Source organism: Nannobrachium achirus (genome assembly GCF_963921795.1).
Source record: "Nannobrachium achirus genome assembly, chromosome: 14".
NCBI lineage: Eukaryota > Metazoa > Chordata > Actinopteri > Myctophiformes > Myctophidae > Nannobrachium > Nannobrachium achirus.
In genome coordinates this window covers 27270251-27286853 of record NC_137821.1, presented here as the reverse complement: position 1 = coordinate 27286853, position 16603 = coordinate 27270251, and the positions used below count along the sequence as shown (strand labels likewise).

Below are 16603 nucleotides of genomic sequence, written 5' to 3'. Positions count from 1 at the left end.
GTTCATCGCGTATTGATCTCGGAAATGTGCCTCATTTGCATGTACATCCGGGCATTTCACACATTCCGGCTATTGTGGCCTCATTTACTACTGTTTTAAGCCAATCACAATCCAGTATTTGAACACGTGACTCGAAAAAGTGGTAGAATTTGTCATATGGCCGCGTCTTGCGCCAGAAATAGCCGATCTGCAAGCCCTCAGTGCGCCGTGCCAACGCAATCCGTGAGCTGGTAGATCGGATGTTTCTTGGCACGCGTCACCATCGTACGGCAGACTGTAAATTGAGCATTACTCCGAATAAGGAGAACTTTCATAGCACCCCCATTTTTTTTAGATCTCTATAAATTCTGGTTGGAATTTAATAGACCCCTCATGGTTATACTTTTTTTAGAAGCTGGAAAAATATGTAATCTGGCCAATTAGGGTGCAAAAACAGACAAAGTGGTAAACACATTATGACGAGAACTTTGCATGCCATTAAAATTATGCACACAAAGTATTCTTCTGGAGAGGAAACGCAAATTATGCTCAGTGCTGCCATGGTTATTAAAAAAAAAAGAAAAACAAGAAATTTCATTCTGAGTACCAGCCCCAGTCTTTTATGTTCACGTCCATCTGGTTGCACGTGAAATTTTACTGGGGTAATTTTTCCTACATTATGAAATTTACAGGGCAGCAGGGTATTATTTCACAGGCGTCCTGGCCAAATGCCCTCCTGCCGGAGTCACGTCTAGGCCCCAGTGTCATTGATTGGCCAATCTCTCAGTACCACTCCTGGCCACTCTTCCAGGTCCCATTAGGCCAACGAGACACTGTGGGGCCTGTGGTTTTCAGCTGATTCCAGTTAGTTGTCCTGCCTTTGTAACCCGACATGAGATAAATGCCCCCCTTCTGGTTCCCACTTCCCCCACGCCCCCCTTTTTATTTCAGTGTAAAAAGGGGGCTGAATTTACAGCAGAGCGCCAAACACAGGTTTTCCCCCCATGCCCCGGGTTGTTGCCAGAGGCCGTTTAGCAGCATACTGTGCATTTACAATGAGAGGTCCTCCAAGCTTCAATTCTGCAGTCTTATGCTGCTCTATTGCCTTGCCTGTCACGCAGCTACTCCCTTGGCTCAGTGATGGATGCTGATATCACTAAGAGATGATAAACAGGGTAGATTACATCGCACTCCTGTCCACTCTGGACTCCTATCATCCCCCATGTGATTGTATGAGCACTAACAATAATCCTTGTGGCTCCTTGTGCCTTGTACTCCTGTGGAATAGCAACAAGTACAACATACACCACCAGCATGGTATAAATGAAGTACTTGGTATACAGTTAGTTACAGTTTGTGGTTATGTCAGGCGGATTAATCATGCTTCTTATTTATCGCAGTTATTGCTGATGATGATTTTTCGTGGGAAATGTTGTGATACTCTTATTGTCTTTGTTGTCCATTGTGTTTATTGTCTTGGTGATGGGTGGGGAGATGGGTTGTATAATAATAATAATAATAAACTTTATTTATATAGCACCTTTTTAAACAGTGTTTCAAAGTGCTTAACAACATGATAAAAATAGTGAAACATATTTCATAAAATTACAGTAAAAACAAAAATAGAGTAAAAACAACACAAAAAAGCAGTAACACAAACGGGTCAGTTATGGGGTTAAAAAGGCTTTCCTATAAAAGTACGTCTTTAAATTAGATTTAAATATGGCTATGGAGCCAGAAAGCCTGAGTTCCACTGGAAGGCAGTTCTATAGGGTCGGGGCCCTGACGGCAAATGCCCTGTCCCCTTTGGTCACCATGTTTGAATTTGGAACCTCTAGGAGTGCTAGGTTGGAGGACCTCAGTTGACGGACAGGCACATAGGGTTGCACCAGTTCAGACAGATATTGAGGTGCCAGGCCATTTAAGGCTTTAAAAGTTAATAATAAAATTTTAAAATCTATCCTATAGATAACGGGTAGCCAGTGCAGTGCGGCCAGTGCTGGGGTTATGTGTTCATGCCTCCTTGTCCCAGTAATTAGCCTGGCCGCGGCATTCTGCACTAGCTGCAGGCGGTGAATGGCGCCCTTACTGATACCCGAATAGAGGGCGTTACAAAAATCCAGACGCGATGAAATTAGGGCGTTAGTGACTATGTGAAGGTTGGGAGTGGAGAGGGCAGACCGGATTCTGTAAATGTTTCTGATGTGGAAAAAGCAGGTACGGACAACTGATTTTACCTGTGCTTCGAGGCGGAGGTCAGAGTCGAGTAGTATTCCGAGATTCTTTGCTACCGGTGTGACATTAGTTGACAGTGTACCGAGAGAGTTGTGGAGTTGGGATCTGGAAGTAAGGGGGCCGAACAGGAGGATTTCTGATTTATTTGTGTTGAGTTGCAGGAAATTGGCAGACATCCAATTTTGCAGGTCGGTTAAGCAGGCTTTTAGGGAGGATAGGCAGTTGGGGTTTGAAGTATTGAGTGGTAGGTATAGTTGGGTATCATCTGCATAGCAATGAAAATGGATGTTGTGTTTGCGCATGATTTGACCTAAAGGAAGCATATAGATAGAGAAAAGTAGGGGGCCCAGAATTGATCCTTGTGGAACACCGTGGTTAAGGGGGACAGAGGAGGAGGTGGCATTTCCAATTTCGACACATACTGTTCTTGATGTCAGATAGGACTTCATAAGTTGGAGAGCAGTGCCACTAAGACCTACCCATGACTCCAGTCGACTCAGCAGAGTGACGTGGTCGACGGTATCAATGACAGTGTGGTTCTCTCTATACACAAATTCACAAATTGTGAAAATCTTTAAATGCTTTTTATATTTTGAACTCGTAACTTCTCTTATGGGCCAGGGTCCGTAGCACAAACTCCTTTCAGATGGGGGGGCGGACACGGTCAAATACATAAATTAGACATGAACAAGTTTGAGAACCACAAGTAGAGTTTTCCAGTTGGCTTGTTTAATGGTGAGGAGACGAGGGCAAGGTGCAACATCTAAACAAATAATGTAGACGATTGCTCGCGATTACTGATTCTTCTCAATTAAACATGCAGCCCTGCATGAGTTTAGCATAGTTTTCTCCTCCGTGTATGGATTGCTTGGCAGGTAAACAGTCATAATCCTGTGTGCGTCGTTTTCCACTTCCATAGCATGTGTTTATCAACAGGGGCTTTCATCTTTGATTTCGCTCAATCTACCTTCCTGTTTAATGTCAAAAACGCACAGGGGAAATTAAGCAAATGCTTAACTCTCTTTCACTCTGTCTCTCTCTCTCTCTCTCTCTCTCCCTTTCTGCCCTGCAGCGTTTAGCCAACACTAAAGCCCATACGTCGCGTTTCATCAGTGCCAATCTCCCCTGCAACAAGTTCAAGAACCGCCTTGTCAACATAATGCCATATGAGTCCACACGAGTGTGTCTTCAGCCCATTCGAGGAGTAGAGGGCTCCGACTACATCAATGCCAGTTTCATTGATGGATATAGGTAAGTTAATCTATGTAATTAATTATTTAAAAAAAAGATGTATAGATCATTTAATAAAATAATCGATTAATCCCTATTTTGGGCATGGGATTATAGGCAAAATGCTTTTTTTTCTTCATTTTTTCAAGTTCACAATGCCTTGCCATTTTGGCACGACACTGTTGTGTAATCTAACACTCAAGCAGTTAATCGATTCGTTGAAACATACAAAAAAAGTATTATTCGATTAATCTAAAAAGTAATCAATAGAACAAAGAGAATAATGGCTAATTGCTGCCCTATAGTTAAGTGCCCTCAGTGATATGAACTCTGTCCTCTCCCCCCATCAGTGAACATGTGTACGGACAGTACTTCAGGACCTCATCAGACTTTAAAATGACTCACCTAATGCAGTAAAAGAGAGCCGGGAAAAGTAGACTATACATTAAATCCAATATCACCTGTGCATAGTCAGCGAATATAATAGATAACAACTATTGCCGTATTCGACTCGTCTTAAAAAAAAGAGAGAAAGAGGAAAAAAAGAAGGGGGGAAAAAAAGTCCCTTTCAACATCACCTTCATTTCCTTCATCCGGAAACCACTCGGAATGGAAAAAAAAAAAAAAAAAAATGAAATGCATTTATTTTCCCCATGCTGATCTTATCCGCATCTTTTTGTGGTGTTATTGTTGTTTCTGGGTCTCCTGCTGCAGGCACGTGCACACATAGACATCAAAGGGGGCTCGAGCCCCCTGCCCTTTTATCCATCTGTAAAAAGTGCCCTCTCCAGACCATGGATGCAGTTTTCCCTTGTCCAAACTCAACCTGAACTAGAATGCAGCTTCTTATGTTGAAATCAAGAAATGTGTAGAAATCAAGCATCGAAAATAGCCGTTGTGAGGTCGGCTATTTTCGATGTTTTCACCAAAGGGTCCTTTTAAAAATGTCAGCCCCTGCCTCTCTAACATTCTCTGCACGTCCCTGTCCTGCAGGCAACAGAAAGCCTACATCGCCACACAGGGACCACTGGCAGAGACCACAGAGGACTTTTGGAGGATGCTCTGGGAGCACAACTCCACCATTGTGGTCATGCTCACTAAGCTCAGAGAAATGGGCAGGGTAAGTTATACGCTCCAGCTGCTCTCCTTATAACGTTCTGCTCAGGTACAACCAGTGGTGTAAAAAGTACATAAGTACATTTACTCAAGTACTGTACTACAATTCTTATGTACTTTTACTTTAGTGGAGTTATTTTCAATTTTCAGAACTTTTACTTCTACTCTAGTACATTTCTTAGGCAAATATAATTGTATTGACAAAACATACATTACCCACTTAAGCCCTATATACATTTCTACAAGCTCACAGTGCGTCGCATCCCACTGCTATTTTCAAAAGATTTGAACATTTGAAAACTTGAAAGGGGATATTCTGCATAATGAGTACTTTTACTCTTGGTACTTTAAGTACATTTTGATGCCAATATTTTTGTACTTTTACTCAAGTACATTTCGAATTCCAGACTTTTACTTTTACTTTCAGGTGGAAAACCTTGTATGTCCAGAAGTGTTACTTTTCAGGAAATGGGGGGGGGGGGGGGGGGGGTTGCTCCTTTTGTGTGACACTGGGCATTACTTTTACGTAAAAAACTAAAAAGATGAAATAAGGAGATACAGTACAAGGTTTCTGCCCGACAGCGTCGACAAGCCAAAATGGTACAAGAACTGAGAGAGTGCATAAAAACACGTAACCGTCGACCAGCAAAAACAGTCTTCCAGATAAACTCTCAGAGCGTTAACTTTTAAATGTTGTGAATAAGATTAAATGGTTTCTGGGAATGGAGACAATGCCGCCAGTGTTCTAAAGGGGGAACGTTGTGCCTCACTGGTGGCGTTTCGCTTTGTACTGTCGATTCACTTTGGCTTTTTTCGCCCGCCTCTAGGAAAAGTGCCACCAGTACTGGCCAGCAGAGAGGTCGGCCAGGTACCAGTACTTTGTGGTGGACCCCATGGCCGAGTACAACATGCCTCAGTACATCTTGAGAGAGTTCAAAGTGACTGATGCCAGGGTAAGCACACAACTCTTACGGCTGCTTTTCCACTACGAAAGGGTAACGCAGAACCTTCCAGAACCTGAAACCTTCCAGAATCTGTTCTGTGATTTTCTTTTTTTGTTTTGTTTTGTTTATGTTGCCATTATAACCAGAACAAGCCTTGAAGGGAGAGGTACGTCATTAAATACTTATATAACTAAAGAATTACGGAGGCACAAGCTCACTAACTCATGTCAAATTTTGAAATGATACGTTCTGAGTTCTGGGGTAAGTACTACTTCCTGAGCAGGGGCCAAATTTGGTTCAGAGAACTTTATCTGAAACCGAGCCGTGGCGTAATTATGGAAACAAATGCAGAACCCGTGAAATGTGTTTCACTGCATGGTATGCTTCGTTCTTGTAGTGGAAAAGAGCCATTAGTCAGTTTGACATATCCGTCAGTGTTGGCGTTTGTTCGCTCACTGAAAATAGCAGAGCTACAAACGTTGTAGTGTGAGTTTGTAGCTCTGCCATTTTCAGCGTGTGATGCCAGTGTGCAACTATTCATCTTTTTTTGAAGTTGTGGTTTGAGTTATTGGGAGTCCAGTTAATTGATTGTATTCCAGGGAAACAGCTTCTTTCAGATGCCAAGAAAGAAGGCGGCTTGAGTGACAGGGTTTGACAGAGCCTGGTTGGCGAGCGCTGTCTGACCAGATTCTGCTGTTCAAACAGTCCAGCTGGCAGCATTTCTAAATACGTGTTTATACCAAACTAGGTTTTTTGTGTTTAATAAACAAATAGACATTTAAATAAATATACAAGTTGCGGGAATTATGACACCTGTCAGTGTTGCGAAAACAAACGCGGCGCGGCAAGCGCATTGGCTGCCAAGAGTTTTTAATTCCATCAAAGGCTCACAGATAAACAGCGCAGGCTTCCTCCTTTGTAGTGCACGTTACACTGGATCCTCAGAGGGATTGCTTTCCTTATCGAGGGGATACAATATCACTTAAGTATTGCACACCCACAAAGACGACTCTCCAAGCACCCTGCCGACTGCAGCACATCAAAGGAATTAGCGGCTTTAGTGTTGACGTTTAATATCATCCAGGTGTAGTTAGCAGGTATCTTAAGTAACAGAGCCTCTTTGGTTGATGCATGAAACCTGGGCCTCGTTGTTCTTTGAAGATGGCTATCTTCAGCTGTAAAAGCCTGCATCAACGTAACACTGATATGGGTTGGCTCTCCTCTAATTTAAATGGCCATCCTTTTTTTTCACTTCATCAATAATTCATCAATTATTGCTTTAAAGGACTAGTTCAACCCAAAAATTACTTATTTTCTCAATTATCATTGATAACAATTATTTCTCATGTCAATTACACAGCCGAACAAAGCCTTGGATTCATGGAGATTTTTTTTTTTTTTTTTGCGTTCAAACCTGAAGCTATTTCTTTGTTTCTAGTCGCTTCAATTGCTTCACTTTGGTCACGCTGGTCAGCATTGAACAAAAAAAAAAAAAAAAAACATGAATCAAGGCAAAATCCTGGAAAAAAGGGTGTCCAAAAAACCAAACACCCAAAACATTTCCGTGTCTCCCAAAAACATCAACGTTGATTGGCTGTCAGGACGCGATGGGTGGAGTCGGGGTGAAGCGAAGGTCTCTTCACTTGGATTTTTCCAATTGGGGCAAAGATACCGAGGCGACCGTTCGCATCGCGCATCACCTCGTCTTTGCCTTCACTTTGTATGTAATCGCGCCGCTCCAACCATCCAGGTTTGAATGCAGCTTGGTGACTCTTTTTTGAGTCTCCTACCGGACTGGTTTATTGGCTCCAGGAATACGACAACAACAAAAGAATTTTGATGAATTCCAGGTTTCATGAATTAATTGTAATAAAATAAGTCATTTTTTGGGCTGAACTACTCCTTTAAGTAATTGCTTTAAGTACTGTAATTATTACCTAAAGCTGTATTTTGTATCTTTTCTGTGTGAATACTTTTTTTTTTTTTTTTTTTTTTTTCAATCTGTATGAATATGTTAATAACTTATACAATTGGGGTGGTTGTATTTTGTCTCAATTTAGATCCTGTGTATGGTTTCACACAATCCTGTTTCTGGGTTGACACAATTATACTTCTCCCCTGAGCAAGCAAGCAGGCAGGCTCTATTGACTCAGTGGTAAAAAGAATCAGCACTTGAGCAGGAGACAGGTTCAAATCTGGGGTAGAAAAGGAAAGTTACATACATACATAAAAATAGAATATTGTGTAAAAGTACATTTTCTTGAAACTTTCATATATTTATTGAAACTTTCATATATTCTAGATACATTGGACATTCATTGGATTATCCCAAATGTTATGGCATACAGCTCATGCATATTACAAGTCCACATTTCAAAATATTACAATATCACACTATAGAACACTCAAAACAAGGATTTATAATGGAGAAATGTCAACCTTCTGAGTTGCTTGAATTCCAGTGGTTTGATAGTTATAATTTGGGTGCTATGGCATCTGCAAATGCTTTTTTACACAATATTCTATTTTTCTAGATGGATCTGTATTAGCATGACGTTCCATTTTAAAGAGTGTGATCTGTACATTCCTCTCTGCCTGTCCCCTTCTCTTCCAGGATGGACAGTCACGGACAGTAAGGCAGTTTCAGTTCACAGACTGGCCTGAACAAGGAGTGCCAAAATCAGGGGAGGGCTTCATCGATTTCATTGGACAAGTGCATAAAACAAAAGAGCAGTTTGGCCAAGATGGCCCTATTTCAGTCCACTGTAGGTAAGGACCGAAAAACGATGTCGTCTGCAGGAATGTAACCCACTGTAACAAGTTATGTCGTGATATGAAAGTTTGTATTTGCTGTTCTGTAACTTCTGTAGCTCCAGTTTACCAATTGCTGTAGGCTACTGTAGTTTTTTTTCTGATTTAACAGTAATCTATTAATGACATGAACTCTAGTGTACGCCTATATTCTAATGTCTCCTCTGGCCATGTCATAGAGGCGAACATTCTGCAAATATAGGCTAATATTTGGTGGAAATTGGCAAACATTTGGCAAATATAGTCGTTCTACAATCTTGTAAATTGACTATTCTAGCTATTTGATGAACAACAAAGTACAGTTTATAGGTAAGTGGTTACATCCAGTTTAATATGCCACAGTGTTTCTGTCTATGAACTAACACATAAAAAACAGCAGAACCAAATAAAACCTTAACTTTTTAACTGCCACGCCCGAGTTGCCCGAGTTATTCCCGATGTCCGCCCTTGCCACTGCCCGAGTTGGCAGCCATTTTGAAGAAAAACATTTTTGGACCTCCTTCTAACTACTAGGCATGATCGCGATCGCGAAATTGCATGTTTAACCCCCATACCAACCCCATCTTTCAAACATGGCAGCCATGTTTGTTTACAAATGAAGAAAACATAATGGCTGCTATCTCATGAATGCCTGAACGGATTTCCAAGCAGATTCTTTTGTTTGAAAGCTGTGAGCAGCGTACACACACGTGGTGCATGATCTAGGCATGGGCGTGCATGAGCCGTGCACTATGAATTACATGGAAGTCTATGGAGACTGGTGGCAGCCTGGAACTTCAAAGAGATTTAAGGTGGCAACCATTGTGTTAACAAGATTTTTTATTTTTTGGGCCGTATACACCTTGACCTCTTGTTGTGTGTTTCTCCCAGCGCGGGCGTCGGTAGAACTGGAGTCTTCATCACTCTCAGCATCGTCTTGGAGCGAATGAGATACGAGGGAGTAGTGGACATCTTTCAGACGGTGAAGATGCTCCGGACGCAGAGACCAGCCATGGTACAGACAGAGGTGAGACGCTTGTGTTCTTCGTTTTCCCCCCACTGGGCCAAAACACAAAATCACACAGCTGCTAGAACGGGCATCACGGGGGGGAAAAGTGGGACTGAGTTACTAGGGCCCAATGTGGAGGGGCCTTAATTATTTTATACTTTAGCTATTGAAAAATAGCAGATCTACAAGTTCACAGTGCGGCACCGAGTGCCACGCTGCGAGCTTGCAGATCAGCTATTTTTGAAAAGTTGTGAAAATGTGTGCAAAATTCTGCAACTCTTTGAATATATGTATTTTTTTCTTTTTTGCTTCTGGGGGGTCCCTGAAACTAAATATTTGAATATGGGTAACATAGGTTTTTCAAAAAACCTAGACATGCACATATTTTCATGATCTTTCAAAAATAGCAGATCTACAAACTCGTATATCTGTGACCTTGTATTGCTGCTATTTTTCAATAGTTAAAGCACAAAATAATGCGTAATACTGCGTTCCCATTCTAAATGGGTTAAACCCCCTCCCACCTATGAAGAATTCATGGGGGGCCCGCAGTGAATCCTTGTACCCAGGGCCCAGAATTTGGTGTGACACCCCTGCCTGCATGTGCAGGGTGTCTGCCACCACACTGCCAACAAGATAGCACATTTTGTCCAGTGAAAGGACCGGTGTGGATCCACTCATCCTCTCCAGCCAAACAGATTAACTAAAGCAAGCCTGTTGTTGAACCCTATGATTAATTCAGTGGCTGAACTAATCTAGTGTAGCACGCTGGACTCAATAGCTGCAGCCTCAGCTCAATTTCACAACCATAGCACATCCCTCACCTGGCCAATTCCGCTCATATTATCTTTTAAGCTTTTAAAACACATTTGTGTCTGTCTGGATCAATGCATACGAGGTATGATGCTTTGGTAACTTTGAAGCGTCTTCAATAAATCTGTGATAACTTTGTTTTTGGGGTCGATACAAAAGGTAGGTTATGGCATTCAAGTGGAAAGTGGAAGTTGCCTCCTGTTTGCTGCTATACACATGCAAGTCTTCCCAGCGTATCTGTTTGTTTTGGTTTGGTTTTTAAATCTAATTTCAGAGCAAGGTTAATTGCACAGTAGATTTTAGACAGAGAAGAAATGATGGTGGGGAAAAGTTAGTGATAGCAACACTCAACGGATTGCCAAATAAAAAGAGAGATGCAGGGGAGGGGGAACACTAGGGGCTCACTGAACTAAAGTTATCTTTCTTTCTCTCTTTTCAGGATCAATATCAGTTCTGTTACAGAGCCGGCCTGGAGTACTTGGGGAGCTTTGATCACTATGCAACGTAGAAGACCTTGTATTGGAGGAGGAAAAGCAGAGGGCCCTTTTGGAAAGAAAAAACAAAACAAAAAATGAACCCCAGTGAGCCTCTCTTCTGAGCCATAAATTCCTGCTTGAGAAAGTACTTCTTAACTCCTAGCTAACAGCTCATTTAAGTGTTGGATGTGCGACATGACATGTCAAGTAAAAGAATAAAAAATAAACCAATACAGACGATTCCAGAAGGACCAAGTGTTTCCAAATCCCCAATAAAAGCCTCGCGGTGACAGAGGACGTGAGGGAATCCTGACTGTTGAAGCATCACACGGGAATTGTTTTTTGTTGTCGTTTTCTTTTTCTTTTTTTCTTCTTTTTTTTCTGTTGCTTCAAGGATTCATGTCCGGGGACTCGCGAAACTGAATGGAAAAACCAACAGAACATGAAAAAAAGTAAAAAAAACATTAATGACATCGACAAGTTAATGCATCAACGATTATGGCGCGTTAACGAGAGGCAATGGAGGCACACGGAACGGCTGAGCGGAAAAGAAAACAAACTCGATGCACATTGTAAAGAATATATTTCTGTTCCACAACCGACTGCACACACACTCAAGACAACCTAACCGGAAAGAAGAAGACTTCACTTCTCGGTCCGCCATGAAAGCAGGACAGACCTAAAGTAATAATGAATAAATAAATAAAAATACCCCTTTTCTTGTCACAATGTCCATCGTCTAAATTTTTGGGAGAGGGCAAAAGCTAAATGATATATGAAATGAAATAAAAAACCTATCAATTTAGTTTTTTAGTACTTTATTATACAGCTAATATGTGCTTTTTTTGAACTGTGTGACTTTACTTTTTTTACACATGCTTATCACTCGACAAAAGTGATAAGAAATAGTATTTGCGTAATTGTTCACTTTTTTTCTTCTGAGTTGTCTGTTTTTTTAAGCTGTAGAACTGTTCTAATGTATGCGCTAACTGGCCGAGAAAAGTTTTTTGTTTGTTTGTTTTATTTGATGTTTTGTTGCACTTAACTGTGCAGTCTGGTATTCACACTACCAACAACACATTTTGTTAACAGTTTTTGTCTCGTCCCTTTGTAATCTTTTTTTTTTTTTTTTTTGTCCATAATCACATACATGAGAACTTAACTACTCCCATGAGATAAACTGGGGCTTTGTGGAATCAACAGGGGTGAGCAAAGTATAAAGTTGCTGCAAGCGATTATCTTAGTTCTTCCATGTTATGATGATGGTAAGACAGATTCTGATGAATTGGACAGGATATAAATATGTATAATGAAAATTCTCAAATATATATTATGAATCCTCTATTAAACAAACAATACATACAGTATAACAGGTTATAAATATGGATAAAGTACATAATTTATTGATATAAATATTATATATAGATATATATATAGATATATAAAATATGGATTGTATATGAAAGTTTCCACAATGAGATTTCTGTACTATGGGGGAAATGAAGAGATTTTTTTTCCACTGGAATGCACATCAGTAGAACAAAATCATATTCTGATTCAGTGCATCTTTTCTTGTGCAATAAATAGGTGTATTATATAGATAGGGTTTTTATGTGGATGATTTGTTCAGTCATGGCATTGTTGCTCCCTGTGTCCGTGCGGTGCTGAGGCGGGGATGTCAGGTGTCACTCAGAGCATCACCGGGGTGTATTTAGGTGCACGCCACCACGCTGCGCCGTTCCATACCAATAGGGCAAGGTACAAAGACGTCTATTTCTCATGGTTCTTTACAGCGTTCGGTGGTATATGACATGATTTTTTATTTTATTTTATTCTTTCATTTTGCATTTAGAGTGCCTTATATTTATGCCTGTTTTTATAAAGTTTCATTTACCATGTCAAAATGTATCCCTCGAGGCATTTAGTACACGTATACTACATGTAGCTGTAGCCTAGTTTGTGTCATTTATCTTTTATTATACATTTGTCATGTAATACAAGATTATATATGCAAATATGATACATTTCAGAGCTCCTGTTTTTTTCATTTTCCGTGGCCTTATTGTGGCTGAGTGAATTAGAATTAAAAACGACTCATGATTCACTGACCTCTGTAGAAAACAACACGTGGAGCATCAAAGGACAGTACACAGGTTTTATTAAATACCCTGCAAATATAAAATGTTCATCTACAGAGACAGGGTAAGGAAATTAGCAGAATAATGCCACCTTAAACCATACGACCTAAGGGAGTCAGAGCAACTCTCAAAGGCCTTTGATAAAGACATCAGTTAAGGCCCAGAGTGAAGCAAATGAACATGTACAAACTGTTGCTATGGTCAGGTTTCCCAACAAAGTACTAATCTGTATTTACCGTCAAGTTGATATTGCCGTCAGACAGAGACCAAGCACAGCATTTAAAAGTGTTCCTTCATGCCTTAGGTTTGAAAAGTAGGGACTCAACTTTGTGTAACAACAGAGAACATGTAGAAGAGTTCAGACAGCCAGAGGACACAATGGTTCTGTTATCCTGACAATCCTAAAATAGTGTGTCATGTCCGACTCATGGCATTGTACCATTAGAGATTGGGGGCTTTAGTTCAGTTGCGTGTCAGGTTTTCATTGGGCAACAGCTTCTCATTTGTCTTTACCGTCTCTGGCTTCGTGGATGTGCATTCCAGATGTGCTTTCTTTCCCTTGTTAACTCAAGCAGCTGTCTTCTTTTTGTGCCAATTGTTTTACTGATTTTTTTTTCTTCATAACATTGAGATATGAAAGTGCTATTATTTAACATCCAGTGCTAAAAGTCATGCATTTAGTTCAGCAGTCTGTGTACATCAAGAATTTTCCTCATCTCTCGTCTTTTATTTTGACTTTTATTTTTCTTATGCATGGTGAAACATTGCAGAATGGCCGAGGCTGGCCTGGTAGGAAGATTTGCACTTTCTATATCTTTGTACTATGCACTGCCCTATTGATTCTGAACCCAATAATATATTACTTGAACCCATCTGTAAGAATCTCCTTCAAACGTTCACTTTGTGTGTATGTAAATAACACCCAAAAGAAAAAGAAAAAAGAACAAAAAAAAGGTATTGACTCTCAAAAAATATGAAAAAAAATAAAGTTTGTGGATAAAAGAGCATCCTTTCGGATGCCATGGTTTCTCCAACAGACGACATGAGAAAAATCTGTCCCCCAAACCATCTGTTCTCGTGGCTTTGCCATTCAAGCTTGGAGTGTCATTAACAGAAATAAACGTTGTGTTCTCTGCTCTCTATCTATCTCTCGTCTGGATGCATAGACTGAAAATCAATTAATGAAATTGTAAAAAAAAAAAAAAAAAAGAAAACAAAAAAAACGGCTTGTTAAAAAGAAATCATACAATTACCTCTGATTAGTTGTAAGCGTAAACTGTTTTATTTTTATTTTTGTTTGTTTGATTTGTTGTTTTTTTTTTGTTTCTGAATGAAAGGAGTGCTTTTTATTTTCTTACTTAGGTTACATTGGTGGCGAAAGAAGTCTGTATGAACAACCAGTTCTTTGCTGACACAAGTTCCATTTGTTATAAATGAATTCTATTAAAAAATGTCAGTGTTATGCACCGCGGTCTCACTTGTTTCCCTCCGTCTCACATTGACTCGAAAAAGATGAATGAGGCCATTTTACCCCCTACTGGTCCTGGTCAGAAATATCCATAGTTCTCTTGTCAAAGGGAAAATTGAGCCCCACCACATTTCAGTAGATTTCAATTGCTCCGTTTAATGCTGTCACTGGCATCAGATAGGAATGGAAAATGGTTGGCAAAAGTTTATGATTTTCAATGTCGATAGAAAGATTTGGGCTTTGAATTTCAATTGTGTTTAACCTCGCAGTGTATAGCCTGTTTTCTCACTGAAATCCATTAATATTTTGTTCAAACCATGCTGACCCCTGGAATATGGAAAAGCACAACGTATGACAACGTATAGATACCCAGGTTGGTAGGTTATCATGTAAAAACGTGTGTTACATGTGAAATGTGGAGTGGTAATTTGAGGTGCTTTCACATTGCTGGTAGTGCCTGCTGGTTTGGAGGTTTTACATTTCCCATAATTGCTTGCAACAGTAGTCTTCGTAGCTGAACCCGGTATAGCATTCCCATACCCCACCCACCATTCGTCCTACCCCGGGCCCTAAGAATACATCATAGGAAGCCGTGTTAGCTCTTATCGTCATACTGTATGACACTTAAAGGTACTGTATGTAGGAAAATAAAACGTTGGGATGTTGTGATGGAACCTTTTAAACGAGAAACGCTTAAATTGGATTACGGAGAGTATTGCCATTACAATGGAAGGCTGCAAGGCATTATGGTGCATTATATGACGTGACAGTGGTCCTCATAGCAGGGTCCACTTGAGGGACCCTTAGGTTTCTTGAGGGGGTTCCAAGTGGTCCCACAAGTGTAATTTGATAGGGTTTTTGGGTTTTAAAAACCCAAGGGCCCCCCCCTAGTGGCGAAAATAAAAATTGTTTTTAATAGGCCTAAATAAAAATATACGCCCAATGCGCCCATATCTACATAAATTCATACTAGGATATTATATGTATTTAGTAATTTCCAATATATTAGGGGTAATCATTGTAGTTTGCGCTTAAATCGCGCAAAGACAACAGACCCGGGCCCCTTTGATCAGGGCCCCCTTGATCCGAAAACCCATGGGGAATAAGGTCTAATTTCGCCACTGAGTGTGGTCCCTTACAGGTCTGTGACTCTGAGAGTGTACAAATGGAACCAAATGGACCCTTGAGGGTTCCATTTGTACACTGTCAAGAGTTATGGGGGTCCTTGAAATGTAAACGTTTGAGAACCACTAATATACACCACCATGGCTAAGGAATGTTCATGCTAGCGTATTTCAATGGTACACGGCTTGATGGTATACTGTACATAGTTATAAGTGGTGCTCTTTTAAACAGCTTTGAGTTCACTTATGGGATTTGTCGGGGCGTCTGTAATTTCAGTATGCAATGGGAATATTTGAGTGTGAATGTTCAGTACACCTGTATACCTGATTATTGCTTTCATGATCCTTTTAGATTATCTTGATTCTTTGCCTAGCCCTCACTATCCTTTTGTACTATATACTGTGGCAAAATATATGGCATCATAAAGTTTGGATTCCCTGGATCTCTTTTTGGGGCTGTTTGAAAATTAATATCTCCTCCTCTGTAAAAGTTACTCAAGTAAGGATTACATGGAGCCGAACCAGAAAATTGTCCACGCAACCCGATAAGAAAATGTCATTCAGCACTCTATAGATAATGGAAACTGTCAGATATGACATTGGCCCTGAGATAAATCATTCCTGAGGTTACAATGAAACGCTCTGATGTACAAAACAAGCTTCACAGAAAGGTAGATTGTCTGCAATAGCACATCATTGCACTTTTCAAATGTAATAAATGGCAAGGTACCCCTGTGTCTTACACAGAAAATAGAGCTGTATAGATTATGTGTCAAATCCAATGACATAGTACAAGAACCACTGAGATGATGTGCAGCACAGATCCCTGTGGTAGGAGTGATGTATTGTTGATGTGAAGTTGATCTCTCTCACCCTAGATGATCACACTCTTTCTCTTTCTTTTATAATGCATTTACAGTTGCCTATACAACATACATTGTTATTTTTTTCATTCAGTGCATTAATGCTTTCGAACAAAAAAACATCATGTTGAGGCAGCAAAGCCAGGGTCAGACAACATTAGGTTTGTAGTGAGAAAGAATTAATGCAAAACCTGGAGCACAACTACGGCAAATTAATATGCAAACAATGGTGCAGCGGTGACAGATTCTCTTGTAGGCTAATTTGAAATTAATTAACTCCCATCTGCATACATTGCATGCATTAAATGCATGTACAATGATCAAAGTGTTGGACGAAATAGGATGATAAACTTAATTCCATTACTTATTGTTTCTCCCAGTACAAGCCGAAAGTCAAGACATGTTCATATCCAAATGG

General features: G+C 40.3%; 1 protein-coding gene across 4 annotated transcripts in view; it reads left to right on the top strand.

Annotated features, from left to right (window-relative positions):
* Window positions 1-14147, top strand: part of LOC308297742 (receptor-type tyrosine-protein phosphatase delta) — a 221035-nt gene extending 206888 nt beyond the window's left edge. For all 4 annotated transcript variants that reach the window (XM_080741304.1, XM_080741302.1, XM_080741303.1 and 1 more), the window contains 6 exons: window positions 3287-3465; window positions 4438-4564; window positions 5388-5513; window positions 8119-8273; window positions 9186-9321; window positions 10556-14147. In XM_080741304.1, coding sequence (XP_080597430.1) covers window positions 3287-3465; window positions 4438-4564; window positions 5388-5513; window positions 8119-8273; window positions 9186-9321; window positions 10556-10624 — 792 coding nt within the window. In that variant the 3' untranslated portion in view covers window positions 10625-14147. The remainder of the gene's footprint in view (window positions 1-3286; window positions 3466-4437; window positions 4565-5387; window positions 5514-8118; window positions 8274-9185; window positions 9322-10555) is intronic.
* Window positions 14148-16603: the final 2456 nt, after the last annotated feature.